At 43.0% G+C, this 18,612-nt stretch overlaps 1 protein-coding gene across 1 annotated transcript in view; it reads left to right on the forward strand.

The window, feature by feature from the left end:
• Positions 1–18,612, forward strand: part of bma (SCY1-like protein bma) — a 218,838-nt gene that overhangs the window by 62,020 nt on the left and 138,206 nt on the right. Inside the window, exons 5-6 of the mRNA XM_089553889.1 lie at positions 7–324; positions 2,876–3,010. Of these exons, the coding sequence (XP_089410015.1) occupies positions 7–324; positions 2,876–3,010 (453 nt within the window). The remainder of the gene's footprint in view (positions 1–6; positions 325–2,875; positions 3,011–18,612) is intronic.

An 18,612-nucleotide genomic window follows, 5' to 3' on the forward strand; every position in this document is an offset into this window, starting at 1 on the left:
TAAAAGGTCTCCACCATATTCCCGAGGACGCCCAGCTCGCCGCATGTGCTGCAGCTGGCGTCGGCTGCGGCCGCCGCTGGCTCGCCGCCGTCGGCCGCTGCTGCCGCGGGCACGCTGGCGGGCGTGGGCAGCCTGGCCGCCGCCGCCGCCTCCTCGGCTCCTCCGGGGGTGGCGCCCTCCCCGGCCACGCTGCCGGCCTCGCTGGCCGCCGAGGAGCGCGCAGGGGGGGGCAAGCTGTCCGTGGCCGGCCTGCCCGTGAGCCCCAAGGGCGGCCGCCGGCGGTCGGTCATCGCCGAACTCGTCAACCCCGGCGGAGGAGACAAGGTGGGTGCACTCTGCACTCTGCACTCGTCCCAGGAGTAAACGTACAGTCTTTGTCAAAAGTAACCAGGCTGCATGGTTTGCTTCTAGCTCGTACAGTGGAGCCCTTAGAGCTTCCCTGAAGCTGAAAGGGTTGTTAAAGGTAAGGACTGGGGTTTCTTTTTTTACCTTCCAACACCTTTTGTTCTTAAGGAAAGCCACAAGGGCTCCACAGTACACGCTCGAAGCAAACCATGCAGCCTGGTTACTTTTGACAAAAACGGTACCTTACGAAAATTCTTTTAGACAGTCTACAGACTGCCTATAGACTTTGTCTATAAAGTCTGTTGACTCGCTATAGACAAATCCTAGAAAACAGTCTATAGGAAATACAAATGCTATAGACAATCTACAGACAATCTATAGATTTATGGCCATCCACTTTAGCACACTTTTTCTATAGACAGTCTATAGACTATGAATCGACAAAAAGAAATATCTATAGGAAGGCAATGGAGTCTATTGCAAGACTGTCTATATAGTTTTACAACATGAACTGCTTGGCGAGTTTATCTGACGTATCTAGCGAAGCAGCGCAGCGTCACAGGGCCAAGAGAAGCTGTGGCCTGTGCTGGGTTCGTCCCTTTCTTCTCTTGGTCCTGTGCCGTTGCACTGCTTCGCTAGATATGTATATATAGACCATGTTTATAAGAGATGACTTCTAATGCGGATATGCATTCTACGTAGCTGGCTAGATTCTCGCGCAACAATGTTCCCATCCGCCATCCGCACTTAGCAGGAAAAAAAGATGCCCAGGCTTAGCTTGGTTAAGCCAAGAATACGTTGCATATTTCGCGGTCTTTTTTCGCGAGGTATTGCTTGGCGGCACTCGATTTTCTCAGCAGCTTTTCCTCCGTGACGTATGGATGGATGGATAGGAGCGCCCCCTTTGAAACGGGGCGGTGGCAACCGCCACCATGCTCAGCCGTCCTTTTTTTTCCTTTTTTCTCTTCTTTTTCTTTTTTAACGTGGTTGGTTACGTCACGGTGACGTCACCAAACCACGTGACGTCACGTCACGTGGTTTGGTGGCTGCCCGGCCGCGCCCAAGGGCTGAACTGAGTGATTGCAATATGCTGCGCATAAAACTCTTATCCGCAGTCACGGCTATATTGCTGAGTCTGCACTTCTGGCCAGCGTTATAAGCCCGCACTTTGCGAGAACGCTGCTGAGTCCGCATTCCCCTGCAACACTATTAGGTATGCACTCTGGGAAAACACTGCTATGTCCTCACTATGTAGCAACACTACAGTGTCCGTACTTTGCAAAAACACTGCTGACTCAGGACTACGCTGCAACACTAAGCAGGCCTCAATCTTCAAAAACAGTGCTCAGTTCGCATTTCTGGGGCAGCACTAATGAGTCTGCATCTTGGGGCAACACAAATGTATCTGCACTTGTCAACACTACTTAATCTGCACTTTGAGACAGCATTCCTTAGTCCAGCTATTGGGGAAGCTCTATGGAGTCCTCACATTGTGGGCACACATCTGTTTCCGCATTTGGGGTTAACCCTATTCAGTCCACAATTCGCAGCGGCACTCCTGAGGGCACATTCATGGCAACACAGCTTACTCGACAATTCTAGCTTTGTCGTGAATCCGCACTTCGCGGCAACAGTTCCGGTTAGCGGAGAGCAGAAGCACGAGCAATCCAGGACAGGCATGAAACAACTGACAGAACAGGTGCGTCAGTGCCTATAATGTCACTACTTTCTTGCTTGTCCTTGTTTGTTCGGGCTGCCACACTCCGCTAAGAAAACCAAGAAGCTCAAGCTAAAGTTATATTTCAGTAGCACTTGCGTTCGTGCCTCACTGACATTTTCGAGAAGGCACCGCAGTGCTTGCCTTCATAACTATCCAAGCGAAAATGATTCGAGAACGCACTCCGACACAACGTTACCCCCACTGTCCGATATCGCAACCAATCTTTTTTTTTTTTTTCGAAGTTCGCATGTAAAGTTCTGCTAGACCAGCTGGCCAGAAAGAAGGTCTACATGTATCTGCCAATGTCGCATTGCTGACATGGGTTTATATTTTCGCGGTAGATTTTCTGCATTCACTCTGCAGTGTACAAGAAGAACGGTGTAAACGCGATACAGGGCAGTTATTGTTCTTTTTTTTTATCGAGTGGGCCTGTAGTAGTATGTAGAGGTGTCATCGCAGTACAAGCAGCGCAGAGTAAAGACAAAGAGTGGTCTTTAATTTCTGGTATGCAAACATACACCTATGCAATCTACTTCATTTTAAATCGACGTTGGTCCTCTTTAATCCAAAGAACCCCAGGTGGTCAAAATTTCCGGAGCCTTTCACTACAGCGTCTCTCATAGCCTTAGTTGCTTTGGGACGTTAAACCCCAATAAACCAAACCAAACCTCATTCCCTTCCCCTGTTCCGGGTAGCCAACCGGAAGCCTTTCTGGTTAACATCCCTGTCTTTCCCTCTCTCTGTATCTATCTATCTATCTCGACGTTGGTCATGACTTCTTTTCTTTTCTTTTATTTTCTATGCGTCCAGCTACGCGCCCGCCCCACCACGCCATTGGAGGCCAACCCCATCTCCCAGTTCTACGAGATCGGCCGCCAGACCGCTTCGGCGGGACCCGAACTCATATGGAAAATCTACGACGCGCAGCGCAAGTCTGACAAAAGGGTGAGTGCTATCACCAAGCTGGTATGCGGCGGATCTGCGGGTAGTTCAAAGCGCAATTTCGGTCAACATGGGAGCTGTATATTTCGGGATTACGCGCTGCTGGCATAAAAAACATGGACAGCAAACTAACCGTTGTAGTGTGCAACAGTAATATAACGGACTCTTCTTTACTGCAGTTTCATCCGTCCTTGCTGCATGTGTCACTTTGAAAATTATTGATGCGAAAGCATGTCTAGGCTATGTTGGCGGGGACGTGTCACCAAAACGTGTGCGCAAAACGTGTCAGCAGCAGTTGTGACGTTCTCAGAAGAGGTACCATCAAACGAGCGGTTGTAATCGAAAGAGGATGATGTGAGGATGCTGCGCAAAAAAAAAAAAAATTATGTGGATAGGATCATTAGTTGATTAATTAGAATCAGAAAAGTGGAAAAGGCGTCGAAATAGCGCGCCCGTCGATATATTGAGTGGACGGGAAAATAGCCGTGGACGGCAATATAGTGAAAAAATAGGCAAAGGACTGAAAGTAAAGTTTGAAATCGATTGAAATGTGTTTGATATGTGGTAATTAACCGAACAAAAAGTTTCATTGACATAGATTAATTAGTTAGTTCAATAATTATCAGCAACACCATTCGATGCTTGAATACGCTGGACGGCGATATAGTAAGTGGACGGGAAAGCAACCACGGCGCCAAATTTGAAAAATCAAAATGGTTGATTGAGATAAAAGAAGGTATAATCTAAATAAATGAATCGATCTTTAATTAAAGCATGAGATAATTACTCTACTTCCGTAGTTAAATTAATTAACAAACAAATATAAAATGATAAAGAGAGGCAAATACAGGCCGAGGAGTGCCGAGGAGGTGTCAATGCTTTCGCATTCTCCTAATGCGGGTCACTGCAGTGATCTCTAAATTTTTACATAATGTCGTGGGGACACAAGACGTCAAACTGTATGCCCTCTGTGTGTCGTCTTCCATTATCAATGAATGAATGAATCAATCAATCAATCAATCAATCAGCTGTTCGATCAATTAAGAACTCAGTCACTATCTCGATCAATCAATCAAAATCAATTAGTCAATCATTCTACCAGCCAGTCAATAGATTAGATATTTCGTAGTGAATTAAAGTATCAGTTTATTGCTCGATCAGTTACCGTACATCTGCTCATTCAATGGACAACGTTATTAATTGTAGATAGCATGAAAGCAGTTCAACCAATAGCCTACAAGGCACTTGCCATTCCTTTGTTACGCACATGTCAAGCAAAATAGCGACAGCAAATCGGAGGTGTACAAAAACTATATTATATGCTTATTCAGCGTGCTTTGGGCGGCGTACGTGGGTCAGCTCCGAACTATGACTGCATTCTTAAGGCTTCATGAACTGCAGTACAGCGTCAAGCTGGGCTATTTGTTGCAAATGCAGTTTCCAAAAAAAATTGTACTACACTAACAGACGCGGTCTGTTAGCAAGACGGAAGTGGAAAAGAGGTGCCGATTCCTGTCGACTTTCGTCTTCTTCTCGTCCGTTTCTGTCAGCGCAGTAGTTTTTTTTTTTTTTCAACAGTTCAAGAACGGGCTACATTACTTTACTTTGGCGTTCTTTGTTCTGCACCGGTCCGCGATTGTAACTTCCTCCAGTTGACCTAGTTGAGCGCAGAGTACGTTAGTTCCTAATACCTTTACTTCGTAGACATAAGAAACCTTTCAGACGAATGGAAAACATCTTAACGACAGCGGTGCCTAGAAGGGCGATGCTAAGTTACTTTGACTTTCGACTCTCCGATTACGTCAGAGGAGCCGAGTAGCACATCGCGCTGAAGTGAACTCACAACACGCCGGCGTGACTGTCTGGAGCGCGGTGCAGTTAAATCAATTATGTCGACTCCTCCCGATTGTGTTCTCTGGCCGCTGATGACTACGTCGAATGCGGACGGGCTCGGTGGAAATCGCCTCAACAAAAAAGTGTGCTTCTTGCGAAGCTTAGACACAGTGTGGTACACAGATTATTTATTGACTTTCAGTTTCACACGACGCCTGCGCTTTACCGCGCCGATTTACAGATTTTATGGACATGCCGTTGCTCGAACTAACGACAGTTGTTGAAAGCAATCAAAAAAAGAGAATATTTTCAGGAAATTTGTTAGGTTACCCCATCCCCAGCTGCGCTCGATGGCATGACGCCGCAGTGAGGCATTTTCGTTTTCAGAAAACTATTTTAACGATGGGATAAATAAAATAAGCATTCTTCAACGCTTATACGCAGACACTACTATTGATTTTCACGTTAGGCTTGATAACTAATAAATTAAAAAGATATCCCACATGGCTAGCTTTTACCCGTAAGCAATGATGCTCTTAAACGACGTTGTCGCTGACCAAGTGGATGCTTGGGCAAGATGGTTGGGCATTACCAACGCAGCGCGAAACACGAGGGGACAAGACAAGAACACGGACGCAGCTCTGCGTCCGTGTGCTCCTATTGTCCTCGTGTTTCGCGTTGCGTTGACATTGTTGCCCTTAGTCCTCTTAATACCCCTATTATTCCAGACTGTTTTATCTTAGCAGCTGCCATAGGCACACTGGCTAATACATACACCTGGTATAAGCACACTAATGTGGTTGGACAATTCGCTTCTTAGAGCGCCTGACCGTGTGTCTTGGACTTTTTTCGCTTCTTTTTTCTCTGTTCTTGCTCATAGTGACTGACGCAGCAGAATTATCAGTTTTTTGAACGGCACTGTAATGTAGCCTGTAATCAGTTATAATAAAATCAAGTTAGAGTTTAGTGAGCTGAAGTAAGACAGTGAGCTGTTTATGTATTAATTTGGCTCCAGCCACGAATGTCTCCATTTTCATACTTTAAATTCTTTTGCACATCACTATCAAAAATTAATTGGAATAAAGTTGAGAATGTCAGAGTCGGCACCACAGTTTATGTTTCTGTCAGTTGTTGTTGTGCTCGGTATAATGGCTGTAGTGACGAAAGAGAGAGAGAAAAAAGACTTCTTTCTTCAAGCACAATATAAACTGCGAAAACAAACTGCCTGTACTCTCGGTGGGTATTAGGCTCAAATATTGCATTAAAACGTTGAAGTCTGGTTCCTCATATATTCAGATATATTTGGTCGCTGCATTCTTTCTGAGCCTAGAATGCAAAGTTTTAATAATTCATGTCAAGGGCGACATAAAAAAAAAAACTATGCTTTGTTGCAATGGGCCTTCAGTAGGTCGAGGGGTACCAAACTTTACAATACCCACAAGCCACTTTAAGCCATCGGAGAAGGGCCTTATAAAAGTTGTCGGGGATAGCTACTTGAAGTAAAAGCAAGGAAGATTGAGGCTGTCTAGAAGGACGAGGAAAAAGCAGCTGCAAAGAAGTACGGGCAAGGCACTTCACCTCGAGCGCTTGGTCTCGAAAAATCCTGCTCTTGCGAAATTCCAAACAAAGCTGGTCCTCGCTACAAACTGGTAAAAGGTGGGCGGGTCGTGCTTCATAAAAGACAAAACAGCAAAGTTGTCACACGCGAACCATGCAGTGACAAAGAAAGAAAACATTTGTGTCTGCATGGAAGTGGGTAAACTTTCAGAGCAATTCGACCGGGTAACAGGCGGAGTTGCTTAAGGTTCACCTGGCGTTGACGCCGACCGACTGAAAGGACTCCCGTGTCCGTGTTCAGCCTAGGAACGACAATAAAGCGAGGCCCTCTTCTCCGATGCACCTATTTCGGGTGTCAATGTACTGCTTCTTTTTTCGGCCGCTTTTCGGTTTTGTTCAGCGAGAAACGGAGCCGGATAGAGCATCAAGTTATATTCTTTTCCAACTTTGTTCTGGCTACCTCCTCCTTGGCAGCCTTCTTCATCTTTTTCCTCCTTTGCGTCCTCCGCTTCTACGGACGTTGCTAGGCGCAATTTTAGGCTAGTCTGAGGTAAGCGGACTCTTAGAAAAGTGGTGTACAGATAGTCGATAGACATCTTATAGACTCTACTGCCTTCCTATAGATGTTTCCTTCAATCTATTCAGAGCCTCTAGATTGTCTGTACACTAAAGTCGACTCAAAGTCTGCTAAAAAAAGATATCGTGAGTTAGTTTGAAAGTTTGAAAGTTTGAAAGTTTATTTCCATTTCAGTAAGAAATGAGGGACCCGAGACAAAAAGTGAACGTTAATTCACTTGACGGCGCTCGGGCCCCATTACATGGCAAGACAGCGAGGTGTCGGTAGTAACAGTTGTACGAGTACATTTACAGACATTGTAGCTTTTACTAACATAGTTCAGTTTTTGTGTGTGTGTAAAAGGCAAAGACACAATGTGAAGGATAAACATGATCAGCAAATAACAGCAATTGTGAATAGTAGCAAACCCAAAAAATACAAAAAGACATAGGAGAAAACACACTGCAGGAAACCAGAAAAAAAAATTACATTTGTGAGAGAAAGAATGAATGTATTGTTTTCTTATTAACATTTTCAATATTAACATTATTTTGGCGAAAATAGTTTAACAGAGCGGGGAGAGTATGTGCGAGCATTTGCTGGCCAAAACGTCGTTCGTACGAAAGGTACCGTCCAGTTATGAGCAGAGCGCGAAGGATATGTTCGTGTAAGTGTTGTTAAACTGGCGATAGACAGCATTGCACTCTCAGAGGTAGTTATGTGCTGTTTGTAGCGAACTGCTAAGTTATACGAGTAGAGATAGTGTACTGACATTACTTTAAAAATCTTAAAAAGCGGCGCGGTATGAGTGTAGTAGTCTTTCCCAGCTATATGGCGAATAGCCTTTTTTTGTAGTGTATATATTCGATTTAAATTTGTTCTTGTAGTTGTACCCCATACAAGGAAACAATAGTTTAGTTGAGACAAGAATAACGAGTTATAGATATGTAGCTTAATTTTCGGCGGTAGGAAGAAATGGAGTTTTGCTAAAATACCTACTGTTTTTGCCAGGCGTGAAATTACTTCATTTATGTGCCTATCCCAGGACATATTCTTGTGGAAATAAACGCCTAGGGTTTTCATTTCATCAACAACTTCGATAGGAGCGTGGCCAAAAATTAGGTTATGATTTGAGGGCATGGTAGGCATTGGAGACTGCCTTGTGGAAAAAAACACTGCTTTTGTTTTGTTTACATTTATCTCCAGTGAATTCAATTTGCTCCAAGCGTTTAAATCATCTAATGATTGGTTTATGTTATTTACAAGCTGGCTGTGATCATTGTTTCGAAATAAAAGTGTTGTGTCATCAGCGTATATTACATATTCTGGCCTTTTACTAATGTTTACAATGTAATTTACATAAAAATTAAACAATAGGGGCCCTAGGATGCTTCCCTTGAGGTACGCCTGTGGTAACACGCTGAGAAGAAGAAAGATTTTCGCCTATTACAACTCTTTGTGTGCGATGCTCCAGGTACGAACGTATTAAGTCCAAGGGTATACCTCGAATTCCATATGTTTCTAACTTTTTTAGTAGAGTCTGATGATTTAAACGGTCGAACGCTTTGGAGTAGTCAATGTATACACCAGCGACCATCTCTTTGTTTTCAAAGCCTTTCAGGATAAATTCTTTCTGTGCCAGGAGGGCCAGTTCAGAGGGTCGGCCTCTACGAGAACCGTATTGTGCGGAATTAATTAGATTACATTTTTCTGCAAACTTAATGATTCTAGATTGTATTAATTTTTCTAAGGCCTTAAAAAAAACAGGTAGGATAGATATCGGACGGTAGTTCAACAAGTTGTTTTTATCACCCCCCTTGTACAGAACGACTACTTTTGATGCCTGCATTTTGTGAGGAAACTTTCCTGTGGAAAGAACCAAATTATATATAAATGAAAAAGGTGGTAAGATTAGATCTAAAACATATTTCACCGGCTTAATTTGTATATCATCAATATCACGAACCGCGCTATTGTTCAAAGAGATGAATGCTGTATGAATCTCTGTCTCATTTGTGGGACTCAAGTAGAAACCCTCACTGTTCCTATTGATTCCATTCGTAGCCTCAGGATGATATGAACTCGAAACTAAACTTACAAAATGGTTATTGAAAGCCTCCGCCAACTCAATGCCAGAAACGAGGGAATTGTTTATTGTTAATTCACCAACGCTATGATCTGTAAAAGAACGGTTTAAGATTTTATTTATGTTTTTCCAGAGAACATCCGGTTTAGAGTTGCACTCTGGCTGAAAAAGGTCGTAAAGGTACTCTCGCTTCTTATTCCGTATAAAAGCATTGGTTTTGTTTCTATGGCGTTTAAATATCTCCCAGTCATTTGTGTTTCTTGTAGTGATGAACTTCTTGAACAATTTATCTTTCCTTCGTATCATTTTAAGGCATTCTTTTAATATCCAAAGTTTCTGAGATCTTGTTGGTTTTTGTTTAGGGACTGAAATAAATGATACGAGATAGGCTTTTAGAAATAGAGACAAGAATTTATTATACGCTTCATCAGAGGTGTCTGAGGTATATATGACATCCCAGTTTGTTCCTAGGAGCATAGTGCGAAATTTTTGTAATGTGCTATTGTTGATGTTTTGTATTTTTGGAATAATGGCTGGCTTCTTCAGCCTGTCTTTAAGTGTCATTCGATTAAATAGAAAAAATGGCATGTGGTCACTGATATGTGAGGCAAGAACACCGGAGGTAGTATTTTGTATAGCTTCATTGGTTATAAATAGATCTAACAGTGTGTTGCTGTTCGGTGTCACGCGTGTAGCCGTTTCAATTAGGTTGTTAAATCCATGCGAGTCAAGGAGTGTTTCAAAGTTATGCTGTAATGTAGATAGAGTTAGCATGTCAATATTGAGATCACCTCCAAGGATAAGAACGAGCTTATTTTCATTTACATAATTAAGTATCCTATCAATAAGACAGAGAAAACTAGAGACGTTACCCTCAGGGGGACGATACATTACTACAAGCAGATATTTTTTACACGTTACAGCAAGACACTCAGTACTCAACGTGATAAAAGAAGATTCTTCAAGTAATTCACACTGAAATGATCGTTTTATATGCATGAGCACACCACCTCCGCGTTTGTTTGGTCGGTTTAGAAAAAACGTGTTGTAATCTGCATCCTTCATGACGTCAGAATCGGATGTAAACCATGTTTCGGTAAGCATTATTACGTCGAATTGAAATTTAAAACTGTTTAGAAGAGCGGTTAATTGATCCTCTTTGTTTCGCGCCGACCGTATATTTAAGTGAAAACATGTGAGACTGTTCAGACCATGGGAGCAAAAAATTGAGTTAACTTCTACAGGTGTTTTCACCATTTCGGGATGCAGAAACACAGCACGAGGTCAGGCACACACGCGTTAGGCAATCTTTTCAACATCACGCTCGCACTGCACATGCAGAACGCTTGATTTTTCTTCCTTACGGGCAAAGATTTTGCCATCCTTAACCCAGACAAATTTCCAGTTGCAAGCCTTTTTCCTCTGAACAGTTTTACCCAATAGCACCTTTAGGGCTGGGCAGAGGTGTTCATTGACATAAATGGGGTTACTTGAAGAATGTCCATGGTCGGTCGTTGAAAGTCGGGTTTTTTTCGCCTTCTGAAGAAGCAGGCTGCGCTGCGATCGGCTTTTCAGTGTTAGGACAAGTTCAGTCATTGCGAGCCTTTACCCTGTGGCAAACGTCAATGTCATCAGGCGTTATTGTCATGTCCAGCAATGTTGCAACTTTGCATACAGTGCCTGTAACATCCTCATCCTGCTCCTGCAAAATACCTTTTATTTCGACATTGCAGTTTCTAGAGTACTGTTCTCCCGCTACGATCCTGAGATCGTGCTCCTCTAGTTGCTTTTTTATGTTGTCATAGTCGTTCCGCAGAGCCTCGTTTTCCCTTTTCAATGCTGCATTTTCCTTCTCTAGGGCTTCGTTTCTTGCTTTAGCGTCTTCAAATTCGTTGTTGTAGAACTCAAGACTTTCTTTAATCTCCCTCAGTTCTTTTCGCAGGTCTCGTTCAACCTTGCTCTTAAATTCTTTCATTTCTTTCTTTAACTCTTCAAAACGCGATTCCATGTTACTGTACAGACAAGCAAACAGGAAATGAATTTTCTTTTGACTTCGACGTGATCATGTTAACAGAAACATGGTATACCTCTGTTGTGTCCCCTTATTGCTTTTGTGTGTGTGCGCCCCCTCCTAACGACCACTCGCATTCCCCTCCTAACGACAGTTCGCATCCTCCTCCTAACGACCACTCAATCCTCCTCCTAACGACCACTCGCATCCCCTCCTAACGACCGCTTGCCCCTCGTCGCACGCTGTCGCCGGATGCCCCCCCACGGTGCGCCCCCGCACCCTCCTCCTGTTCTGGGAAGCCACTCCCTGCCGTGGACGCTTCTCCACTCCCTCCCTTCTTCGGGCGGCCAGTTCGGCTCCTGCCTCGGTCGACGCTGGTCGCACCCTCATCGGCTTAAAATAAACGAAGTCTTAAAGTACCGTGTGCGTCTTTCGCTGCATTCAACACAGCGACCGGACACGACAGTGGCGACGAGAAAGTGGATTCGGACACGACAACCTCAAAGGAAGAAGTATACAAACCTGCATGTTATCAAACCTTTTTTCTGAACCGATCACACAAAATTGGTGGTGGTGTGGCAGTTCTGGCAAAATATGGACTGGGTTTCGAACTGATCCCAGAGCTCAGCATGATCAATGCAGATATTGAGTGTCTAACTTTGAAGTCTCGTAGTTACATGTGCTGTGTAATTTACCGGCCTCCTGATTCTAATTTAAGTAATTTCTTCGTTTTCCTTGACAATATCCTGGAATCCGTGAACAAAAACAGGTTCAAAGTTATTCTTGCAGGAGATTTTAACATCGATATCCTTAAACCCTCGCCTGCTCGTGCAGAGTTATTTTCGATCCTAGAGTCAAATGCACTCACCGTTTTTACAGAAACTCCGACCCGTATTACCGTCCGCACAGAAACTTTAATCGATTTATTTATCTCGAATATTGACGCAAGCCATGTGCATTCGGGTGTCCTTTGTAGTGATATTAGTGACCATTTTCCTATTTTCATGCTCATAGAAGACACTCGTAAAGTAGCGCACGATGAACCTTACTTTACCATACAGAATATTACACCCCTTACACTTGGCGCGTTCCTAACGAGCATCACAAACATTAGCTGGGATGATGTGTACCACTCTGAGGACGTGGATGCAGCCTACGAGTCGTTCATTTCTATATTTAAAACTATTTATAAAAAACATTTCGAAGAAAAGACTGTCAGGATAAAGGGAAAAAACCGCAAGCCCTGGATTACAAAAACGCATCTAAAGATGATAAGAAAGAAAACAAATCTTTTTAAAAAATTTCTGAGTACTAAATCTTTGAGTGACTTGGCGAACTATAAACAATATCGAAATAAGGTGACTGCTCTTTTAAAGCGCGAGAAAAGAGCATTCTTGCATGATAAATTTGAAGCCTGTAAGGGAAGCAGCGACGTTTGGAAAAATCTTAATCATTTATTTTGTCGTGCATCAACTGTACCTCCTGTCAGTGGATTAATTCATAAAGGGCACCATATACAAGGATCAGAATTGGCAGAAGCATTCAATAACTTTTTCATAGACATTGTTAGAAATGTGCCATCATATGACACCGTGGGGCTAGATATAAGACGTAATACTGACAGTATTTTTCTTGGACCAACTGATGAGCATGAAATTTGCAGCATTTTTACCTCTTTCAAGAACAGTAAAGCCTGTGATATTGACGGCATTCAAATAGGCCCGGTAAAACATGTTATCAGTTTGGTAGCTCCCGCACTTACCTACATATATAACCTTGCTTTGTTTTCTGGGCAGTTTCCCAAATTAATGCAGATTTCTAAAGTTAGTGTGCTTTTTAAAAGTGGAGACAAAAATAATATGTCAAATTATAGGCCCATTTCAATCCTACCAGTTTTTTCTAAAGGTTTAGAAAAGGTTATCCACAGTAGACTAACAAAGTTTTGCGCTACATTTTCCTTACTTTCTTCATACCAGCACGGATTTTTGGAGGGCAAGTCTACTGAAACCGCCTTGTTGAAGCAAAAAGAGATTATTTTGAGTGCTTTTGAAAATAAACAGATATGTCTAGGTATATTTATAGATTTTTCTAAGGCATTCGACCGCCTTAACCACCAGCGTTTATTAAGAAAATTGGAAATTCTAGGCATTCGGGGCACTCCTCTGTCTCTTATAAAGTCGTATTTGCAGCATCGCTTTCAATGTGTAGTAATAACAAAGCAGGCCTCATCTTTTTTGACTGTTAAAACCGGCGTTCCACAGGGAAGCATTTTAGGTCCGCTGTTGTTTCTTTTGTACATAAATGACATCACGAACATCGACAACACACCAGAGTACATAATATACGCAGACGATACAACTATGCTTTTTAAAGGCGACACTCCTGATTCAATAATTCCAGTTGTAAACAGTACGCTAGACAAACTGAGGGCTTGGAGTGAACATAATTCTCTAATCATAAATACACAAAAAACAAAAGCAGTCATATTCCACCCTAGGCAACGTGTAATTTCTAAAAACTTTGATTTATTCATGGGAGACTCCATTATAAACGTTTCACCTTCTGTTAAAGCACTAGGAGTTATTTTTCACGAAAATTTGAGTTGGAATGCTCAGATTGACAATGTTATATCTAAACTTTCAAAATGCACGGGTGTTCTTGCAAAATATCGCTCCTGTTTACCAGTGTCAATCAAACTCATAGTGTACAATGCACTGGTTTTGCCCTATCTCAGTTACTGTTTTTTGGTCTGGGGCAGTACCACGGAAACAAATATCCAAGAGCTTTTTCGTGTGCAAAAGAAAGCAATTCGTTTTATTGCAAACGCTGAATACCGAGCTCACACGGATGAGTTGTTTACCCGCCTCAATATCCTCAAAATTTCAAAGCTCTACGAATATTACTTAGCGACAAGGTATAAAAAATCCCTTCACCATACCCATGACAGCTTTCTGGACATGTGCGCGCTAAAACCAAATCACCCAGCATATACTCTTCGAAATCCTGAATTTTGGTGGATCCCCTTTTCACGCACTACATATGGTCATCAAATGCTCCGCCATAGCGTTCCAACACTGCTAAATAAGCTTACCTTGAACAACGTCTGTATTGACACCTGCAATCAGAGAGACATCCGGGACATATGTTTACGATTGTAATGTTATTTATGTTGTTTGTGCCTGAGACCGCATTTTAATCACTTGACGCACTTTTTTTTATATTTGAGATCTAGTGACCGCTTTGCTTGACATGTTTTTTGTATTACTAGAATGTACAGCTTCAGTGCCAAATGTTTTGCGCTTTATTTCACACGCAAATCTTATTCGTGTTCTTTTTTTGTTTTGTTTTGTACACGTGTTCCCCCGCGCTGCAAGTCATGTATACGGGGGGTTCAGGCTGTTTCAAGTGGAAGTTGTTTCCACTTTTTGCCTGAACCAACCCTCATCAATTTGTGATGAAAATAAAAACGTTTGATTGATTGATTGAATGACAACAAGAAAACACTGGCGTGTGAAAATACTGGCAATATGAAAACAAACACTGCAGCAGAGAAAGCAGCAGTATGCGACTTAAAGAAGAAACCATAAGAATCGATGCCAACCCTGAATACGCAAGAAAAGAGGATGCTCGGTGAAGAAAGCGTCCTTTGCTCCCTCGCTGCTGCCAAGTGGCTAGAGGCACCGATGTCCCCAGCTTTTGTAGCCTTCAGGTGACCACGTGGTAGCTGTCGTGCAGGGTCACGCCCCTCTTTAGGCGATGACAGTCCGAAAGTTCTTGGCCTCGCTAGTGCTGAAGCCGTAGCGGTTACCTATAGCAACGTTAGTTTCAGATGCTAGAAACTTCACTAGCGCAACAGCAGCGATGATGATCGCAGTGTCGCTAGTAAATGGCTAATCACGCCATCGAATGACAGACACTGGTTTGCGCTCATTCACTTAATATCCTGTCAAGAAAACATGCTAGAAAAAGTTACATCGTGTTCCCCATTCCCTTCTATGACCATTAAAGACGCGGTTTCAAGTCTAGGTACTATTTTCGCTGTTATGGGGATCTGTTGTGTGCTTATCGAGGAAATCGGTTTTACAACGTTCTTTGGCTCGCAACTCATGCGCCGCCAGCGTTCTTAGCTCCTTACAGCTGGGGATGCTGGGGTTGATGGAGTTCGCCATCAACATGTCGAATGTCCAGTTTCAAGCAGAATCGTCAGAGCATGTTTTCTTTCTTTTTTTTTGTTTTGCAAGCCACATTTCCTAGTGGATCGCACTAGACTGCTTCCGGGCATAACTCTTTGAGATGTCTTCAATTTAAATCTCGTTATATGTTGGTGATAGCCCTGCGAAAATTTCCAGACTCTCCGAGCGGTTGCATGAGTCGGAGTACCATTCGTTGGTAACGAGAACTAACGATAACGAACGATAACGAATGATAACGAACGATAACGAACGTTAACGAACGATAAAGAACGATAACGAACGATAACGAACGATAACGAACGATAACGATAACGAAAAAAATCTGATACTTAAGAATTAATTTGTTTATTTAGCCAACGAAATTGCGGCTCTAAATTCTGGGAGGCTAGTGTTGTATTTACCCTCTCACTTTTTGTTACCTGCTACTTTTACGTGCGCACGCTTAATTTTGTCTCGCCTTTCACATTTAGGCGCAAAAGGGCCTGCTTTAAATACAGGCAAAATAGGGATGTCGCACAGAGCGCACTGTACAGTCCAGAGTCGCGGAAAGAGCAAATACGATGTGATATTTTGCATTAGGTGAAAAATGAGCTGCTATCACCGGCGCACATAAAGGGACCATGAAATTGTATTTACTATGTCTACAAGAAGGGCACGAGCAGCCGGTATTCCATCACTCGTCGCCACACCACAAAAACATTTAAACTAGCTGATGTCGGCGAATAAAAATTATGCTCCTCGTCTTCCCTTTCAAATCATACACGCTGATGCGCTAGACAAAAAAAAAGTCAAGGAAAGGGGTCGGGACTGCACCCCATCACACCCCGTCTCCGCCACGTCAAATGAGCGCGCCCCAATGAGAAGGCTCACCCAGATAGTCCATTCACGTCATCGGGGTGGGGGCTGCTAAGAACGCGCTATGAGGTGCCGCCCTAATTAATCGGTTGCGTGCCCCGATTTTTAAAAATTAATTGTAAATTCCAGAGTTCACGCAGAGCTTCTAAATTCGACAGGAATAATCAAAAAGGCAACGTGTGCAGATTTTTTTTTCTTAATTAGCATGTGACCATTACATTGATTTCAGGGTCGCATTAACTCGAACGCGGGAAAAAAAGAAAGCTGCTGGTGCGCCCAACGCAGGCACTACTCACATTTATCACAAAAATTTAAGTTCTGCTGGGCAGCCTAGTGACATGTGCGCTACCTCTAAGTTTTTTAGGATTATCTTCGTCGAAGTTGATAGCCTCATTTCTCTGCTTGCTTGGTCTGACGTAGCAATGCCTGTGGCGGCGAGCCATCTAATACGACAAGCACTGCAGGTCATTATCACCATCATGATTATCGACTACGCCCACTGCAGGGCAAAGGCCTCTCCAATGCCTCGCCAATTAACCCTGTCTTTTGCCAGCTGCGGCCACCGTATCCCCGCAAACTTCTTAATCTCATCCGCCCAGATAACTTTCTGCCGCCCCCTGCTACGCTTGCCTTCTCTTGGAATCCACTCCGTTACCCTTAAGGACCAGCGCTTATCTTGCCTTCGCATCACATGCTCGCATCACATGCGCCCAAGCCCAGTTCTTCCTCTTGATTTCGACCAGGATGTCATTAACCCGCGTTTGTTCCCTCACCTACTCTGCCCACTTCCGGTCTCTTAACAACTAAATAAGGTTAGACAGCATACGCCGAGGCAAACTAACGAGATTTATATAAAAGGAGAAAAAAGTGTAGTTAGTTAATGCACATCCCACGCATCTCCTCTCACCGTGCATGGGTGAACAAGAGCGGCCCTATAGGCCGGTTAGTGAGGCCTTATAGGCGCAAGTACTCTGCCAGACTTGTGTTTATTTTCCGCGCCCCTGACGTGAGAAGGAGGAGACCCATGAGGGGTCTATATTTATTTTTTCTTTCCCCAGTAGCATTGGCTACTGCCTATCGACTTTGTACGCTTGGAAGAGAGTGCACTTAGTCATCGACCAAAGGGAAAGGAAAAAAGATGGAAAAAGGAGTGACGGAAGGGATGGATGAGTTGGAGCCTAACGGCATTACAGGCAGCGGGTTGAGCCTCACTGATATCAAAAGAATATAGGTCTTAAAAGCTGCCCTTATGGTGCGTTTAACCCATCTGGTACAACATTAGACAATCTTATTATAGCGTACGCAAACATGCGAAAACAAAAGATAGAATACGTTATCAAATATTGCGCTTCGTACAAGACATGCGTCAAACGCTGTTGCAAATAAAGCCTGAAGCACGTAAGCTTTAACCCAAATTTAACGTGTATGGCTCTTGTACACGCAAAGAGACAACGTTTCCAATATGGCGTCGCGCGTCGAAGCAGGACATCTCACTTAGGTGTGAATTCGACGCTGTTACTGCATTTTTTTTCGTGCGGTAAGTAATCATAAATGGAGCATGGTGTTTTCGCTTCCTCTGATCTCGCCTATAAAAAGTATTAGCGATAAATTTGCCTGTGGCTAGGCCTACCCATAAGTGTTGGTTTTTGAATAAAAAAAACGGTTCCGGTTCTGAAAACTAGATGGCGGCACTATGGATGAATTTATACCTGATTCTCTCTGCTTGCATCCGCTGCATTGAATGCGCGGATAAAACATATAGTGTAACTCCCCGCAAAACAGTTTCGTTTAGCCTACATATGAGCGAATGCACTTTTCTAGAACTCTGTGTTAGGAATAGTAAATGAGCGCAACTTTTCTTCACTTTTTGCTGCTGTGTTTATTTATTCTATCGTTGTAAAGAAGAATAATTCTCAGTTATCAAAAATGAATGCATTATTTCACCGAATTTAATTTTATCGATTTATTTGGTCACGTAATCAAGTGACACTGACTTTGCTTGACAAATGGCAACAATTCACGCAGCAAACTTTTAGTGAGAGTAATCTTGTCTATGTTTCGATTCAATGGGCTGACACAAGCTCGAGCGACGATTTGCAGAATCCGAGTTCCTTGCTGAGTTTGGTAGAGCAGCTCTATGTGCTCTATTTGTAGTAGCAGCTCTACGTGCTTTTAGCGAAGATAGGGTTTATAGCAGCGGTAGACTTTCTGTAGTAGCACGTATGAACGTCATCGCGCATATAAAACCAAAGTGGACTGAAGTTATTTCACTGGCGGAAAGTGAGCCTTTAAGAATTGAGCAACGCTGTATTTCAGAGACATCAAATTCGTAAAACTGTGCACATCGACCTCTTACAAAATGGCATAGGACTTTCCTCTATTCGAAAGTTTTTGTAAAATAATTTCAAAAAGAAAACATAAACAAAGCCTCCAACTTCGGAATATCTTTGATTAATACTGCCTAACCGAGAATAATCAAGTGACAACGCTGCGGAGATTATTTAGAAACCTTGT

This window comes from Amblyomma mixtum, chromosome 7 (assembly GCF_055824585.1).
Source record: "Amblyomma mixtum isolate Tamu chromosome 7, ASM5582458v1, whole genome shotgun sequence".
Taxonomy (NCBI): domain Eukaryota; kingdom Metazoa; phylum Arthropoda; class Arachnida; order Ixodida; family Ixodidae; genus Amblyomma; species Amblyomma mixtum.